We start from the raw sequence: 18,245 nt of genomic DNA on the forward strand, positions 1-18,245 counted from the left end.
ATTCAGAAGTACCTTATTAATGACACTTTCACCTCATGAATAATGGCTACTACATTAGCCACTTATAATCAAATATATAGGTATAAAATAATAAAAGGTATAGGTATTTGTATCAATATTGGTGATTATGGATCATTTATTCCTTGGTATCAAAACAAAATGTTGTGGTATTGCCAACCTCTTGCTTTTGACAGGTTTCTTTCTGGTGCATTACTTCATTAAATTGAAGCAGGTTTTGATCAATTGCGGTTCAGCAGCTAGAAGATCAATTGGCAGCCACACAAATCACTTCATCAACAACAAATACCATTAAAAAAAACTCAGCAATCAAAGGCTGGAAGTTGGACTGATTGGGGATACAGAATATGTGAGGGGGCTGCATGCTTTTCTGTAAAACCTGACACCAGTTTGAAATGCAAATTGTTAGTTGCAGCTACTTTATTATTTTAAATAATCCCAAAAGCCCTTAAAGTGTGACCCATGTGACCAATGGGGTCAATGGGGGCTGACTTCCTGGTTCCCAAACAACCACACAAACACACACAGTCATGCCCAGGAGGTCAAAGCCTCGGAGGAATTGGTTGAAGTGACTGGGCATGACTGACTGGAGGCTGTCTCAGTGTCACGCTTCCTGCCTGAGGCCTTATCCTCCCTCAGCAGCCCTGCCATTTCCCCTGCAGCCGTCCTTTGACAGGAAGCAGGAAGCGGCCAGGCTTGTCAGTGTCCTGTCCTGTGCCGACAGCACTCCGTCTAATGACACCAACTGCTCTCCGCTGACAGCTGAGGAATAAAAACAACACGCTTTCTGGCTGTCTGGCTGTCTGGGAAGTGTTTTTTCTTGATTCGCTGATCCGCTCTTGAGATTCCTGCTCTGTCACTTTCATGGCACGTTAGTCGACTTTCTCATTTCCTCCCTAAACTCATCCTTCCCAGCTCCTTGAACCTCGCTCTTCTCCTCCACCTCGGCATTTGGCATTGCACCGGCGGACGGCTGCGCGGTTACAGAGGAGATGTGATCTGGCCTTCTCACGTGTCGGCTCAACATTCTTCACCGTGGAGATTGTGGGAAGTTGCTCTGACTAACTGGCCAGCTCTCTGTTTGTCAGCAGCACACTGGGACTCAATTGTGCCACTGTGGCAGATTTTACTCTTCACCCGGCAGAGACTGGGACACCAGAGTTCTCAGAATAGCTAATATGCAAATTATTTCCTAGAAGAAGAAAACAGGAAAGGGCACAATTATCAAAGGACTTCCCCGGAGCCAGGACACAGGGTTAAAAAACATTTGCAGTCGCATTTGTAGATTTAGATTTTTTTAAATTCTCCACACCAACCTTATGTTTTATTTCTGCTTCCTTTTTCACAATTCCATTTTCCTTTCCTTTCTGGCTCACAACAGCTAATGTAAAAATACACACAAAAAAACCCAAAAATCAATGTTTATGTTTACTTAAATTACAGCAATAAAGCTAGTAAATGAAGAAGTCATAGAGGGAGAGTTTGTCAAGTCATTTTGTCTGTCTGTTGAGTCTATGTGGCATGACTCAAGCAGGAAGGGTGGGGAGACATTTTCATTGGCAGGAAACAAATGCACATCCCTTTCTCCGGGCCTGTAGCCAGAGAGGCCTTCAGCTCTCCAAGTGGAATGGGAAAAATGAGAGGATGTAACATTTACAAAAGCAGCTGAGGTCAGATGGCCTATTTCTCACACACACATATACGGTACTGAAGGAGAGTAAAACACTGCCAGTGGTTTTGGTTTTGGCTAAAAAGGTATATCAGGACAACCACATGACCGATGTAGTGTATCTGAAATGGCAAATAGAATTGACAAGGATCAAGTGAGACTACATCTTTTTCAGGGTTTTGAAGTGAATGAGGATCTCAAACATCAATCAACATGAAATTGTCTTTTTCTGAACGCACTGGTTTAAAAGCCCTAACCAAGATTTTTACCTCCTCACTCTCAAAAAGAACATAATATTTCTACAGGGGGATCTCTACAAAAGTTCCCACTTTTATACTCCTCCTGCACCTACTCACATTTCTTTACTGGTCCACGACGGAGGACAGTGTCATGAGTGAGAGACTAGCGCTGTACTTAACAGGCTAAAAGGGCTTGTAAACCACTGGTTTAACCCCTCAACTACATATCATACATACACACACATTACTGCTGAGCATTCTCGAGCCTTTCATATAAAAATTCACTTGTTCACTATGTCCAAATATAATTTTATCTTGAAAATATACAAAAAGATCATGATAGCATATTTTGCCTGTAATGCTCAGCCTTCTTTATTTTACAGATGCAGCGAGTCGATACATTGCCTTTTTGCAGCCAACTCTCAATTCCCATTTGTGACAACCTCCTATTAGCACTTGAATGTCCCACAATGAATTCCAAACCGCAATGAAATAGTCCCTGCTCCCAACTGGACCGTCATGCGCTAATAATGTGTTCTTTGACAAAGAATAAAGCGGACTAAAACATTAACTGTGAAGAAAAATGTAAGAGTCCGTAAGCTGAGTTTCATTTTATATTGAAATTAAACCAATAGGTGCTAAAAACCTATGGGATGCTTAAGTCAAAGTCAGTGATATGAAGTATGAACAATATGTTGTTTATGGGCTATAACATGCTACCACCCTTATTCCCTGACAGTTTATGTTGGATATCTGCTCTAATTATCTTGCATACTTGTATCTACAGTATTAAACTAATCTTAACCTACTAATCTTATTGGCTACTTAGAGAAGTCAATACAAGTCAGAGATTACTCCTTTATGTATTGCTGCTATTAGTCCTGATATTAGCATCCTGCTCTCAGAGAGAGAAATGAGCTGCTCAGCTGTGTGCTTTCAGCGGTGAGTTTGGTTGAGGCCACACAGTGGTTAAAGCCAACTTGCTGAGCTGCAAGGCTCTTTGCTGCAGATCTCTGGAGAGTAAGAGCAGGAACTGAGATGCGTGCGGCCGATGAAAAGTCAAGCCATACATGCAGCACTGTTACATTCACACATCATTTGTCAGCCTCCATCTGCGATGCTCGCTCTCACTCTGCCCACTACTTGTTTTGAGCAATGTGCATGTTTTCACAATCACGCCCACACACGGCTGCATTAGACTCACCTAACATCAAGCAAGTAGCATACCCTTATCTGTATTGTGTTTACCAGTCAGCAAGTCATTATTCATGTGAAGCAGCTGTTAGATTATTCAGAGGCACTGCTATTAACAACCATCAACAGGAGAATAGTGGGAGGAACTCGCAGCTGATGATTAAAAAATGACAGCTAGCATCCTCTTCTACAGCTTTTCATATCCATGAAAGAAAACTACCAGCAGCAGAGCAAAAGAGGTTGTTTCCTGACAAATATGAACCTCAAACACTGACAAAACCACTTTCTCTTCAGCAGCAACTAACTATAACAAGTTTTTCTATTGATTATGGCTTTGATTAATCATTCAGTCCTTGATTGCCAAATAATGACAAACGGCTGCAACCAACGATTATTTAAATTATCAGGTAACCTGCAGATTATTTTTTTTGATTCAATGATAATTTGTTTGGCCTATAAAATGACAGTTCTTTAGCCTAATCAACCCGTCCAAAACCCAAAGATATTCAGTTTACTATGACATGAGAAATGCAGCAAATCCATATTATATATATATATATATAGATATATATATATATATATATCTCACTTAAAACGATCAATAAGTTATCAAAATTAATGCCAGTTAACTTTCTGTCCATCGATTCAGGCTGAAGTGATGTCTTCCTGACACAACAACCAAAAACAAAAGTATTAATTTATTAGTATTAATTTAATGAAATAATGCTAAGAAGTCTTTGCATCTGTAGTTTTACTACATTATTAAAATGATTCATCGCTTATCAAGATTAGAATCTATTCATTTTCTTTGGATCATCGAATTGGGTAACTGAGGAATCATTTCAACACCTAGACAAGAAGGTATGTGGAATCTCTGGAAACACAGATAAAACCACTGTCTCTTGCCACTGTCACACCATCGACAGGCTTTCTTTTAACCTCCAGTTCAAAAAGAGAGCCAGAAAGAGGTTTGTTCACCCACAAACCTCAAAAATGTGAAACTACTCCACCAGAACAAACCAATCAATGATGGTACTTAAGATAAGAAACCCAAGTCTTTGCATTCACACAACTGTATAATATGGATTCAAGACTCACAATGCATTCTGGTCTCAGTTCAGATTGAAAGAAAATAAAAATCTCACCACAATGTCCATTTAGTAGCTGTTCTGGAGCTTTTGTTCGTATATGACATGATTTTCTTCAGCAGATGAGTTGGCATGGAATTGTAGATGTTCAAATTTATATTTTTTTGAGCTTGTTAGTAACTTCTTGTCTACACTGGCTTAAAAGATGAGATTAATTGTTGACCTTGCTAACAGCAGTTAACAAAAAAGATCATTTTTACATTAACATTCATTTTAAACATTTATATGACAACTGCGTAACTTCATTTTCGATTTCCAAGGGGCGTTATGATCAAAATGCCTCTGGACGTAATTGGAAAGGCCTACAACCAATCAGAGTAACGAAACGTGTGACTTAGCGCTGAGTGACACATGCAGGTTGGGGCAGCGCTTGGTCCGCTTTCAAGCAGGAAAAAAAATAGCGGCCTAGTCACTAACTTTCTCAAATTACAGCTAAACAGTACACTAAAATGTGTTTCTGTAAACATTTGACGATACAAGGGTAACAGAAAATTTATATATTTGATCGACACTGCCTAGTTTGAATTTGAGTTTTGTGATCCTGGTGCATTGCACTGGACAGACCAACTTTGGCTTTGTGGGAATTGTGATGGGTATTTATATTTTCTGACACTTCATGGACCAAACAATTCATAGAGAAAATTAATGGAGGGATGACTTGATAATGAAAATAATCAGTTTGCTGCCTTAAACTACTGAGTGGATGTGATGAGATTTTTTTTTGCGTGTTTTGTTTAAGTGTTTAAGTTTGTTAATCAGTAACAAACATGTGGTTAAGCTGTTTCAATACAGGTCAAACAATGAGAGAAAATCTGGTTTAGTATATCAACATTAAATACTTTGAGTGTTTGAGTTTTGATCATTTATAACACAGTAAAGTAGAAATACTACACTAGAAGAGCTGGCAAAAGACCAAGACTTGTCTTGTGTAACAAACGCTGTGCAGGTCAATCAAAGAAAAACTAAAATAAACTACTCCAGGCTTTTATCTCTAATCTTTCACTTATCATTGATCAGCTGATAAACCTGCCAGCTCCGCTTCCTACCAACCAGCCGCCCGTGTTGTAAATCTTTAGGGCACGCCGCCAAAGAATGTGCTCCCTTGATAAACATGCACAATCAGAAGTACGTTCCTGTAACGTACTAAGTAAGAAGTAACGTTCCTGCACACCGCTAGGTCATGAGTCCTTGGCTAAAGTCACAGGCGAAGGCTCTGCAGAGAGCTTTACAGCATTCCTTGAAGTTTTTCTGCAGACGAGTCTCGAATTTCACACTTTATGGGACTCTGCTGGGTGAGAGACCAGCTATTCCAAAACCACAGGTGTATCCACTCCCACAGGCCATTTGGATGTTCAGATATTTGAACTACTGGACACACAGAGGAACAGAAAATAAGCCTTTACTGTGACGTCCAACAAAAGCTTTAACCGTTGTTAATGCACATTTCCACTTGGATTTCCCCATTTGACAACTATAAGAGAGTAGTGACAAGAGCTTTGATGGCTGCTGTCATGATGTGGAGAAAAGGAAGTGATGTAGCACTTTTCACTGACATTAAATGGCATTAGGAAAAGATGTAAACAACTTGTCTTGAAGGACTGTCAATGCTTTTCCTCCCGGCTTGAATGCCCTCAGCAGGCACTTTGCTGTTCTGGGAAAGGTAGTGTTCAAATTCGACATCGAAAAGCTTTATCAATTGTTTAGCTACGGTACACACACACACACACGCACACACACACACACACACAGACACAATCCAGGGCCGAACACCATCAAAGCTCACAGACAGAGATGCACTGTTTACCCCTCAGGCCACAACGAGACAGCCAGCCGTCACGGGACAACGCTGTCTCCTGGTTCTGCAGGGCAGTCTTTGAGGACAACAATGTTACCACTGCGCTGATATAAATCATAGGAGAAAAGAAGAAAAACAAAGACACAAAAGATGAACAGAGGAGGATGAAGAGGATCTGTGGTTGTTCTGCTGCATCTGAACTCCAAACACAAACCAAAAATGGATGTTAGTGTCTCTTCAATCTGCCCTAAAACAAATGGATTTTGTCAAAGGCAAATATCATATTTTTGTTGCCATTGATAATGTGACAATATTTGAATGTGATTAATGGTGCATTAACATAATATTTAATCTAAACTACAGTAAGGATGGATGATGGTCACTAAGGAACAAGAATAAGAGTCTACAGCCATGCTAGCAGCTCTGTGAGGCACACGGTGGCTTTAAGCTAAATGCTAACATCAGCATGCTAACATGCCTGATGTTTAGCAGGAATAATGTTTACCATTTAGCGTGTTAGCATGGTAACATTTTCTACTTAGCACTAAACACAAAGTGCAGCTGAGGCTGATGGGAATGTCATTAGTTTTGCAGCTATTTAGTCATAAACCAAAGTATTCGACAAACTGACGTTTTGACCTGATGATGGCGTTAGAGGAAAAGTCAGAGTATCACCAAAGTTATCACAGTTCATCCGAGGGGGACGTGAATATCTGAACCAAATTTCATGGCAATCCATCCAATAGTTGTTGAGATAATTCAGTCTGGACCAAAATGGTGGACCAACCGGCAGACCGACATTTCCATTCCTAAAGCCAGCATGGTTAATAAAATTGTTACATACAAATGTTAACTACAAGGATCAATATCTTCCTGTGGCATTTCAGTTTTGCTTTTTTTGTAAAAAGGAAAGTAGTAACTGTTCATTTTGAAAGAGACCAGGCCTGCTTGACTTCTTAAAAAAATCTACCGGAATAATCTGCAAAATACTTGATTATGAAAACAATCGATAGTTGTCACCCAAGTCTGTAACCTTCATTTGAAAGGTGACATATTTGCATAAGACATCATTTCTATGGGAATTCTAGACATCCAAAAGTGTCATGTAAATGTATCACACTTTGTAGCTGCTGTAGCTTGTAGGAATTTCTCCATCAGAGATTAAAATGGCTGTCGATGGAGGGAGACTTTAACACCATCTATCTGTGTGAGGAAGGCTGCCGACAGATGTGAACATTGACCCACTCTTCCTCGCCTAAATCTGGGGAAGAGCAGGGGGATCAGAGTGCCAGAGCAGAGTCTGGTCTGGGGCTAATCCGCTGCCGGGTAATAGCCCTTGATGATATACGCAGTGCAGCTGTGGCAAGAAGGTAGGCCAACAGCTGTGGCACACAGAGCGATTATCAGATTTCAGCCACAGACGGCAAACAAGCTGACAAACAAGCAACACAACAGAGTCTCACCTCCTGCTGTGGGAGACAGAACACATCAGAAAATGGCTTGGAGGTTTGTTAGTATTTATAGGAGATTTAAATAAACATCGGACGACATTGGATGCTCTTTTATTTAATGTATCATCAATCTGTGACGTTTAGTGCATTCCTGGAGTGATTTTGTGATGATGTGTTGTAATTTACCACTTTGGTCTACATGTACCTTCCATAAACCAACCGCATTTACTCCCAACAAATAAAATTAAACTGCAATTTGTGTTGTGTTTTACTGTACACTTAAACAACGTTCAAATTAACTAACAAACCAGTATGGTACTGTAGCCATAAATGCGTCATCCACGTCATATTGTACAGACTTGGAAATATTGGGAATTTCTGAAAGCTACAATACTGTCTCTCCCATTTGGTGAAACTAAATACAAAAATGTCAAACTGGTGGTAAAATGGCAGCAAAGCCACCATCACTGGCAGTTAAATAAAATTCTTCATGAACACTAAAACAATCAATTTAGCAACGTGTAACACAATAAAGACAGCTAATTTAGGGTTAGTTAACATTTCTGTGATGTGACTACACTTGGGGTAACCATTTTGAAATAATGCGTTAATTCTCCTAATAATAATGGGAGACGTTCCAGTTCTTTAAATTCTGACGACAGGGCGTGAATGAAGCATTACAGTAGCAAAGCTAGCAGGGCTCGCCGTCGCTAAATAAAGCTAATAGCCTGCACTACTGCATTAGCAGCTAATCCTCTGCTAGCACGTCGAAGTGGCCAAAATGCAGCAGTGCCATTTTAACGTCCTTTATCTTCTTTTCACTCTTTTGCCTTTTCTCCATTTTCAACTTGTGTGATCAATAAGTGTCGCTTGACCTCTGTATAATAGCTCCATTCATGACATGAACGCTTCGAGGCAAAGAATTTCAGTTGAGGAAAAACTCAAGTTGTGAGTTTTTCAGCCCATCTGACAACAGTAAGCATTTAAAACCAAAAATTATGTGTTTGAGTCTAAACTTAGAGCAACAATCTGAAACATTTCCTTATAAAAAAATTCAGTCAGTTTTACTACTTTACTGCTGACAGGTTTTTTGTAGCTCAAAAAACCCTGAGCTACAAAAATTAAAACTTTATCAACAAGAAATCCAAGATAACTAAACACAATGGCACTTGTGTCATTCTTATATTACTAAGTTATCTTTGAAAGACCATTTAGTCAACAAATGTCAAAGTTTGAGAATCTTATAAATTACCACTTTATGAAATCTTTTTGTTTTCTTTTACAGTGAAGTTTAACTGGAACAACATGCCATGTGAGTAACGGTGCCAAGGGACTAAAAATGCTCCCATTCTCTCACACCATATGATTCACTGGGTTTGGTGACACAAGGGACAAATGATGAATAAAAAGCCATAACTTCATTAATAATTTAATCTGACACAGCTGTGCTCCTCAGTTGCAAATGTTACAGAATTGAGCCTTAAATAGCCAGCACTCAGTTTTGTTATGTAAAGCCAAGTATGATAAAAACCTGTCTCGTCCTTTTGAATTATTCATCGTTTTTTCCTTGTTTCTGGTGGGGGAGATCTAAAAGCAGTCCAAAATATGCAGCCAAATCAAGCAAGGACATGGAGAAAAAACATTTAAGGGTTAAACTGATTAAAATGTCATCCAATTTATCTATTTATAGCATCTAGGAATAATTACAATGTTACAATACAGCAAAATATAACACTCAAAAAGTATTTTTAATCCTCTAAAGTACTAAGCACTCCACTAACAGACAGACACATGGTACACGCAAATGTCTTCAGTGTTCATTGTGAGACAGAATATATTCCCCAGCAGGCGAAACACATAAACTGTGACAAACAAAAATGAAAATGAAACTGTGGTTTAATATGACTTTCAAGTAGTTTCCAGATCAAGAACGGTCAAAAAGAGCCAACTCATCCTCTGAGGCTAAATGACCAAATATGTGAGGGGCAAAAAGAAAAGATTATCTGTTATCTGTGCAGACATTGTTTCAGCTGACTCCCAGTTGGTGGACTGGATGTTACATGTGACGAGGCCAAAGCCTCACATGACAACGTGGCGTCTAGGATACGGCCTCGGGTGCTTTTCAGACAAACAACTTGAAGCTACGATAATTAACAAATAGTGTATCTTTTACTATACACTTTCATTTTGAACCCAAGAAGAAACAACATAAACACAAACTCCCAGTCTTTAAAAGTACCCTATGGATGTTTGATTATAAACAACCACAGTCTTGTTGTTTACTTACAGTCTTTTAAACCAAAACCCATTGTGTGTATTCTTATGCCTTACAAACATGTTGAATGTGTTTCCTACACACATCTGCCTTCTGGGTCGCTATTGTTTTTCTCCTGTCCTTTTGATAAGTGGAGACAACAAGGGTTTTGCAGAACGTAGTATTTTTGTGTGTTATGAAATTACCATTTCTACTTCAAGTTTCTGAGCTATTCTGGACTTATTTTAGATAATATACCCACATTTTGGCAGTAAGCAACATCCTCTAACTTCCACTGTTTATAACTTTAATTATAAGAGTATCAGACATTGTTTCATCTATTGAGGGCTCTATAAAAAAGAAACAGTAGGATTCCTAGTGCTGTATTTTAGAGCTCAATCGACAGAAAATTCATCTGAAACTATTGTGATAGTAATTCTTCTAGAAATTATGCCAATATTTTCCTGGTTCGAGCTTCTCAAATGTGACGATATGCTGCCTTTCTTTGTCTTATATGACAGCAAACTGAATATGTGCGCATTTTGGACTGTTGGACAAAACAAGACATCTGAGGATTATTTTATAGACGAGATGATTGCTCGACTAATCTGAAAAGAAAATCAGCAGGTTAATTGCAGCCCCAGTGTATTTGCAAGCTCGCTGCTCATTTAGCAGTCTCCTGAGAATAAAAGAGTGAATAAAAGAGTGATTGACTGAAAATAGTGAGGATTCGGCCAACTGTGAACATGATACCGATTTATGAAAACTGCTTTTTTGTTTTAAAACCGGCATTTGTTCACATTTGCTCCCGTTTGTCTTGTAGTCCTTCTTCTTCTTCTTGCTGCTTTGCTATTTTTTACAGCGCATTACCACCACATATGCATTTCCACATATGACACTTCGTTATCTTGCTCTACAGCTTCACCAGTGGTCAACCACTCTCCACAGGGCACCTTTAAGAGGAGTTTCTTCCAAAAATGAAACATCCAAAATTTGATTGGAGGGACACTAACGCATATATATTGACATAAATAAACACTAAAGCTTTTTAGAAGAATGGTAGAAATGTTAAGTCCTTTCCTGGCAACAGTTATGGGACTTTTTATGAACTAGATATTTTTCAATCTTATAATTACTAATTACTCTATGACAACTTCAGGCGATGGCTTTCATTCCAATATAAATACGCAGTGGTTTGGAATAAAACTCCTCATTCAGCTTTGTTTTTTTATTTCTTTTTTTTTTTTTTAAATACAGGATAGCATCAAACTCTCTGAAGTGTCTCAAGCTTAAAATGCTTCGACTGAAAAGGCTGTTATATAAAAGTGAAAAATATAAAAGGCCTCTGCCTATTAGGTCAGGCCCAGCCATGCTTGAATAGAATGACTGTGAAAAGTCAACATTTTTCTGCTCCAGCCCATGTGATGTGGTGTGAGAGGCATGCTCAAAGGAATGCCAATGCAGTGAGGGTTTCCCTTGTATCGCCGCTGTGGCTCTCTGCGGTTTAGGAAAGCAAACCCAATGACGCAAAGTACCATCTGTGGGGTAGAGAGGGAGACAATACATCCCCCACAGGGGAATAACAAGTGCCTGCTGCTAATTTTAACTTATATCAGAGAGAATCTGAGAAAGCAGGAGAGTAATAACCTCGTTTTCATACAAGCAAATGTCAGATTTGCTTTTCTCTGCTGCTGCATGGAAAGACACAATCTGCTACGTAGAATTTATAGTTGGTTGAGTTATTGTGTTGGCTCTTCTTTGGGAGGAAAGATCCAGGTACTGATGAGTTGTGTGTAATGTTATAGGCTGCAGTTTGTATTTTTGTACGTCAATACCACATCAGCGGTCGCAGATATATTGTACATTTTTGTTTGAGTCTGTACAGAGAAGGGGAAAATCAGATTAAGGCTTTCAGACGAGCCTATCTTAAGGTAATTTTGTGTTTTAAAATACTTTTAGGGCTTTTCCATTGGCACTTTTGGTCGCGCCGGGTCAAACCAGGCCACGTTGATTTGCGTTTCCATTACCAGTTTAAACGTGCAGACTCTCCAGAGTCGGGCCAAAGCGCACCCGACCGCCTCCAAGCGGGTTGCAGTGACCTCAGATGGGCTTCGCCGGCTGCAGGTGTCTGTTTGACCGAGGGCGGGGCTGAGCTACACACGCAGAGTAGAGAGCAGCGAGGCCGTGGACAGGACGAAGAGTGTGCTTCGCTGCATTCACACAAAATCTGGCAATGTGGCACCTTCCCACATGGCCATGTTTATTTGTGCTTTAGAACTAAAAAATCCTACACATTCTGCCAAGACACACCTTCAAGTGGGTGGCCCTGTTGTAATGGTGTTGCAAATCCCTGCCGCACTGGGCTGATACGCCGAGTCAAACCGAGTCAAGCCAAACCAGCACGTGTGTATGGAAAAGGGCTATGAATGATACATTTATTGTAGCGCTGTGACTAACAATTATTTTCATTATCAATTAATCTGCACATTTATTCTTGTTTAAGTCTATCAGTGTCAGAAAATACTGAAAAATGTCCATGACAGTTTTAGAGAGTCCAAGGTCTGACCAACAGTCCAAAACCCCAAAATATTCAGTTTACAATGATATAAAACAGAAAAGCAGCAGATCCTCATGTTGAACAATCTGCAACCAGAGACTAGTTGGTAGTTTTTCTTAAATAATAACTTCAATAATTAATTGATAGTTGCCCCTTAATGTTCTGTCTATTGACTAATCAATTATACGACCAACTGATGCAGCTCTGTTTTACTGTGTTGCTGAGGCAGTTGTATCAGCCTGAATGACATTCTCCTCGAAAACAAGATCACACAAATTCCACTACTGCAAATTTAAAAAAATAAATACTTTGGCAATGGCAAATATAATACACAGTATAATAAACACTGTAATATAGTAAGTTCATAGAAGGCAATACAAACTGTATACATATTGGTGTATTTCTAGAATTAATAGAAGAAAGCGGTAGCTCCAATTATCATTATCGATCTCCACTACTGCCAAAATAATGTCGATTGTTTAACAAAAAATTATTCAGTGACAATTTGGGCATTTTTTTGGGTTAACTGTTATAGGTTGTTTGCCAGGTAACCAGAGACAATAAAACAGATGCATCATCCAAAACCCCTGCTTGGAAGTCTTGGATGTCACAAATGAAAACATATAAGTCTTCCTATTTTTGAGGTTTTATTAGTATTGTGGTGCTAAAAAAGTAAAGTTTGTCCTGAGGGTGGCACTGAAGAAAAGTTCAGAGGGTCATAAAAACCAAAAAGGGTTTTCCCTTGATAACCAAAATGTGCAAATGGTACTCTGCCAATTAGGTTATGAGAAATCAGGTTCTCGGTGGATAAATGAATAAACAACATTATGTAGCAATATGGTTAGAAGCTGTTAAGATATCTTGCTTTGGCTCAAGCTGTTTGACGGACAGACCAACTGGCCGACAATGTCATCCTTATGCTCCACCTCTAGCAGATCAAAGACACTATTCATTGATTCCTATCAGTGTTAATTGAATACTTTGGATAACCAATTCTAAAGGCTTTGTGTTCCTGGTATATGGGAGGGCATTTACTGTTATTTTTGGCAATAATCAATAATGAAAATACTCGTTAGCTGCAGCTATAACCTCTGGAATCTGGATGAACACAAGATAATTACCACCTAAAGTCCCTCCAACTTCACCAACAGAAAATTCGACATTGCTTTCTGAGAAATGCAGTAAAAAAAAAAAAAAAACACCACCACAATGACTGCTTAGCACCAAAGCTGACACCAAAATAAAACTCAGACACACCAACCAGCTTACGGTCTGCCACCCACGCACACACACAAACACAATGCCCCCTTCTCCTGCGTCTCAAGCAGTCAAGACAGCGAGCCAGAAAGCTTATTTTTAAGACTTTATCTCTCCATCTCGCTGCTCATTGTTTTCCATATTGCTGCACTGATCCAAGAGTAAACAGTAAACATCTTTGTGTGCTCTGCTGCCGCCACAGGGAGAGAAAAGTTACAGGGTGGAGGCTCGTGAGTCATGAATACTTTTGTGTCATTATGCACGGATCAATAACTGATGTGTGGTGCTGAATTAAGACGATATGATGCTGCAACAACTTTTTTTTCCTCTCCTTTCTTTGCACCTCCAGATGACTCAGAGAATAACTACCCTACTGTGGGTCAACTCGGCCCCTCAGGTTACAGCATTAAATATTCAAGCCGTACCTTTGCATAATTTACCTTGTCAACAAACTGAGGAAATGCCAGGGAGAAAAAAAAAAAAAAAAAAGAGATGACTGCTTTAAGTTTGAGGACGGGAGCTTGGAGCTCAGCAGAAACCCGGCACATTTTAAACAAACTCTTCTTCAGGCAAAGTGACGCCGAAGGCAGTTTTACTTCACTGCAGCAGCTCTGTTGGGTGTATGATGCAAGTAAGTCCTTACACGTCTACGCAGGGATCAAACAGAGTAGCTAATTTTTTAAAACAGACACTAATCTAACAGTATTCATGGCTTTAGGCTGGCTGTCTGCTGCTTGTGTGTTTGCCACCGCCTGCATCTGATGGGTGTATCCCAGTTTGAGGCTGACTATCCTCCCTGAAATGTGTCAGGGGCATCTTGCCTTTGTTTAAACACTGAAGCGCATGCTGCTTGCTCTTTGGTACCAGTATAATGGTCTTCCTTGTCATGTGATCTCTGCAAAAAAAAAAAAATTAAAAAATTCCAGAGCGGCTACTGAAGCCCAGCGCACATGGCGGCCCTTTCTAACAGATGTTTTTCGTTTGTGCTGCTGCAGTCTCTCTCGGTTCAGAGGCACAGAGCCAGAGAGGTGATTCATGATGCGAGAGCCTTTTCCTTGTTATAATCAGCAGACACATAGTATGCTCCGGGTTGAGAATAAACACGCCCCTGGTTCTGTTTTGGTAGGTTTTCTATTATTATGTTATAATACGCTTGTAAAGGACTGAAGTCAGAAGTGATGGATAGCAGACTGTGTCTGTAGTAGATGTTAAGAAGAGGTCTGTGCTTTTTCCTTTAAACAAACCATCTCTGGTTAATGTCCTGCTCATCTTAATGTTTACATGTTGTCTAATTACAAATAAACCCCATTTAGTCACTTTAAAGCAGCATAAACTAAAAGCTGGGTATCATGTTCAACATTTCTGCTTTACATGACAGATTACGCTAAATACTGAGTGAAGTCATTCACATCTGCAGTCGAATGTGTTTTAAAGTGGGAAATTATGTCACGTCTTGGCATTAATGGACAACAGTGAAGGTGTGTGCTCCCCTGGTTTGATGCTCCATTTAAATCACAGCAGGAAGGATGCCAATGCAGGGTGATGGTGGGGGTGGGGAGGTGGGAAACACACACATATACACATAGCAACCCACCTGCCTGGTCTGATTACACTTCCGCTACATGATCAAAGGTGACACAGCATCACAGAGTTGGACTGTGGGTGTTTTTCTGTGCAGTATTTCACTTTTAAGAAGAAATATATCGTTTTTAAATGTAATCTGGTCTATTTGATCTCTATAATCCCAAATGTTAAATCCAGATCTGACTTCCAGTGACTAGAGAAGGTTTTTCTCTCTCTCTCTCTCACACACACACACACACACACACACACACACACACAGCTACAGCCTGGCAGCATGCTCTAAACTGTGAGTTATGTAATAGTGAACACAGAGAGCTGCAGGCCTGAATGCACATCTTCCTATTCCCTACACTCTTCCACCATCCACCCCCTCTATTATTACTCTACATATCTGGCAAGAAAGAAGCAGCAGATCCACAAACACACAAGATGAGAGTTCACCTACACACACCAGCTCTGCATCCACAATCTGTATGTGAGGGGAATTTTTTTAATCAGGTACTGAACTAGAATAAGTGTGCAACATCAAAAAAATGCACTTTCACAGTAACTGCAGCTCAACAGGTGCAATTATTTTCTTTTCTGAGGGGGCGGATGTGCAACATAATAATGCGCCTCTTATGGGATTTTGAAATGCTGTCAAATATCACCAGTTGAATTTAGGGTTGATTGCATGTAGCCTTGGCTGTATATAAACCATTAAAACCTGTTGTATTTCCATTAAAGATTTTTTTTAAAAATATGATAATGTTATCTCTTTGGTTGTGTTGTTTAACTAGGCATCTTCAATCATCCATCCATCCATCATGCGTGCAGCTTCCAGGCGGGCTGACACCGTGGCCTTACCTCCTCCAGCACATTCACGGTGTTCCTGCAGCTCTGCAGTCGGGTGGTGAAGCTGGATGTTGTCGGGGAATTGTAATCCTCTGTTGTCTCCGAGAGAAACTCGGACACCGATATTTGATCCGGCATCCTTTGACGGGGAAAGTGCCCACAGGAGGGTTGGCGATGAATGCTCAGAAAGACAAAACCATGTAAGATTTAAAAATACAGAGAAGGCAGGGGGGAGTCTGGTGCGAACGCGAGCGGATGGAAAGGGAAAGCCGATTTTCCTCGCAAAACTATCGAGATGATTAAGACGTGTCTTCTTCTCTGGTGACTTCTCAAATGACTTCACGGTTCCCCAGGGGCCATGGGAGGAGGGAATTAACTAAATGACTGCAGGCTGTGTCCCCTCGGCGTGTATATTCCTTGAGAGGATGTCTAAAAGCGACGCATTTATAAATAGTGTCACTGTGCGTCTAACTAAACCTCGGAGGAAAAACCACCGTAAAGAATAGCGGATGTCCTCATTATGCTCTACAGATGTTCAATAAGCCGCTTCTCGTCAAAACAGCCCACCGTTACAAGCCTCTGTTTAAAACTGATCATAGTCCATGTTCTGCCGAGGTCGTCTCCAGCTGCAGCGGGGTTTAGTGCTCTCTTCTTCAGTCGTAGTTTATGTTTTTTAATGCTAAACGCTGCCGCAGACACGTTCACTGCCACTCTCTCTCGCTCGGCCGCGCTCAAGCTTCTCAGGGCCAGTGTCAAGCTGGCTGGAAGGAAATGCGTGATTTCCGGTCACGGTTGTCAAAATAAAACCCAGGGCTGACTTTTTCTTTAAATACCACAATTAATGTTTGCATGATTAATTTTTGAAGAAAGTAGAGATAGTAGATGAAATATTTGAATGGCCTTGTCACACATAGCAGACCGATGAACGCATAAGTCAGCAAAATGTAATTATTTTGCTGCTCTCTTCTTCAGTCGTAGCAAAATGTAATTATTTTGCTGACCCATATGTTGCACGAGTTTCATTATATTGACATTTTAAAAAAAAAAGGCTGCCACCTTTTGTCACATGTTGTTAATGTTGCTCACTATGTTGTGGTTAAATGGCAAGTGTGTTTAAACTGAAGTGAACCATATGACTGACTCCACAAAGTGGGGATATGTTCAGCATTTTAGACTGATGCACACGGTGTGTACCACAGCTCCTGATAAGGCACTGCTCTATGCTGCCTGTGTAGGCTGGAAGGTGAAAGGTACTTGTATTACAAAGAGTAGCAGCCAAAATTATGCATGCACGTACTGTAAAGGAATTGTAGTGTGATAGCAATTAATCATTTATGAGAGTGCATTTGAAGTTAAAATCAAAACGTTAGGACACGATAAGCATCTAAATAGAGCTTCTGATAATATCAAATCAAATAGTTTTCAGAATACACAAAAATAGTTGCGCTACAGCAGTTGCTGCCAAAAGCAGAAGGGTCTCATCACAAAAGAATTAGACTATTTTATTTTGAAAACAAAATTACCCATTTTCCGGTGTTTTGTTCCCATTGGTGGCAACTTGACGCAACTCTCTCCCACCCACCTCCACTGGTTGACGGGGCCGAGGAGCCACTATGCGCATGCGTGATGTGGAATCGGTGACTGCAGGGAGAGCCCTATTCGACTGTAGGCCCGCAACAGAAAACAACGGTTTACAGAAATAAAAAACATCAATGTTTCGGGTTTTTTTTGACTTGATGCGACAATTAGCAGGATAGTTACATCCTTGAGTATCATCAGAATAATAGGATCCCACCTAAATATTGTCAGTTGGACCTAGCTTCCTTCAAAAGCAACACGTAAAGCTTCCTTTAATCTCCAACGCTAACGGTTGAGCGTCGTCCGTTAGGCCTTCTACTTTTTAACGTAACGACACAAAACTTTGAGAATTGCAAACAATTTCACCAAATTATTTCGTATGTTCTTATATGATATCAATGGCTTTTTTTTTTTAGTGGTGTCCAAACGGCCTCGTTTTGAGTTTGGTCAGAAGTTAGTAACGGCTAACCAAATGAATCATCATGGTGCTGTATCTAATCATTACGTTCATTTTCCTAGGCTAACGTGCAGGCACGGGCTGATAAAACAGAACAGTTGGGTGCAGTTTGCACTAGTGTCCCCTACTGTCGGATGACTTTATTTCAGCTTAGTGCAGCTGACTGTCACTTGGGGAAAACAATGGTGACCTTTATAGCGAGTTTTCTGG

At 40.1% G+C, this 18,245-nt stretch overlaps 1 protein-coding gene across 10 annotated transcripts in view; it reads right to left on the reverse strand.

Annotated features, from left to right (window-relative positions):
- Positions 1 to 16,748, reverse strand: part of asap1b (ArfGAP with SH3 domain, ankyrin repeat and PH domain 1b) — a 60,732-nt gene extending 43,984 nt beyond the window's left edge. For 7 of the 10 annotated variants that reach the window (XM_044177430.1, XM_044177424.1, XM_044177429.1 and 4 more), the window contains exon 1: positions 16,013 to 16,747. In XM_044177430.1, the coding sequence (XP_044033365.1) occupies positions 16,013 to 16,138 (126 nt within the window). In that variant the 5' untranslated portion in view covers positions 16,139 to 16,747. Of the gene's footprint in view, positions 1 to 16,012 lie in introns of all 10 variants that reach the window. The other 3 variants (XM_044177421.1, XM_044177427.1, XM_044177420.1) reach the window with 1 other exon arrangement.
- Positions 16,749 to 18,245: the final 1,497 nt, after the last annotated feature.

The sequence above is a fragment of the Siniperca chuatsi genome, linkage group LG19 (genome assembly GCF_020085105.1).
Source record: "Siniperca chuatsi isolate FFG_IHB_CAS linkage group LG19, ASM2008510v1, whole genome shotgun sequence".
Classification (NCBI taxonomy): domain Eukaryota; kingdom Metazoa; phylum Chordata; class Actinopteri; order Centrarchiformes; family Sinipercidae; genus Siniperca; species Siniperca chuatsi.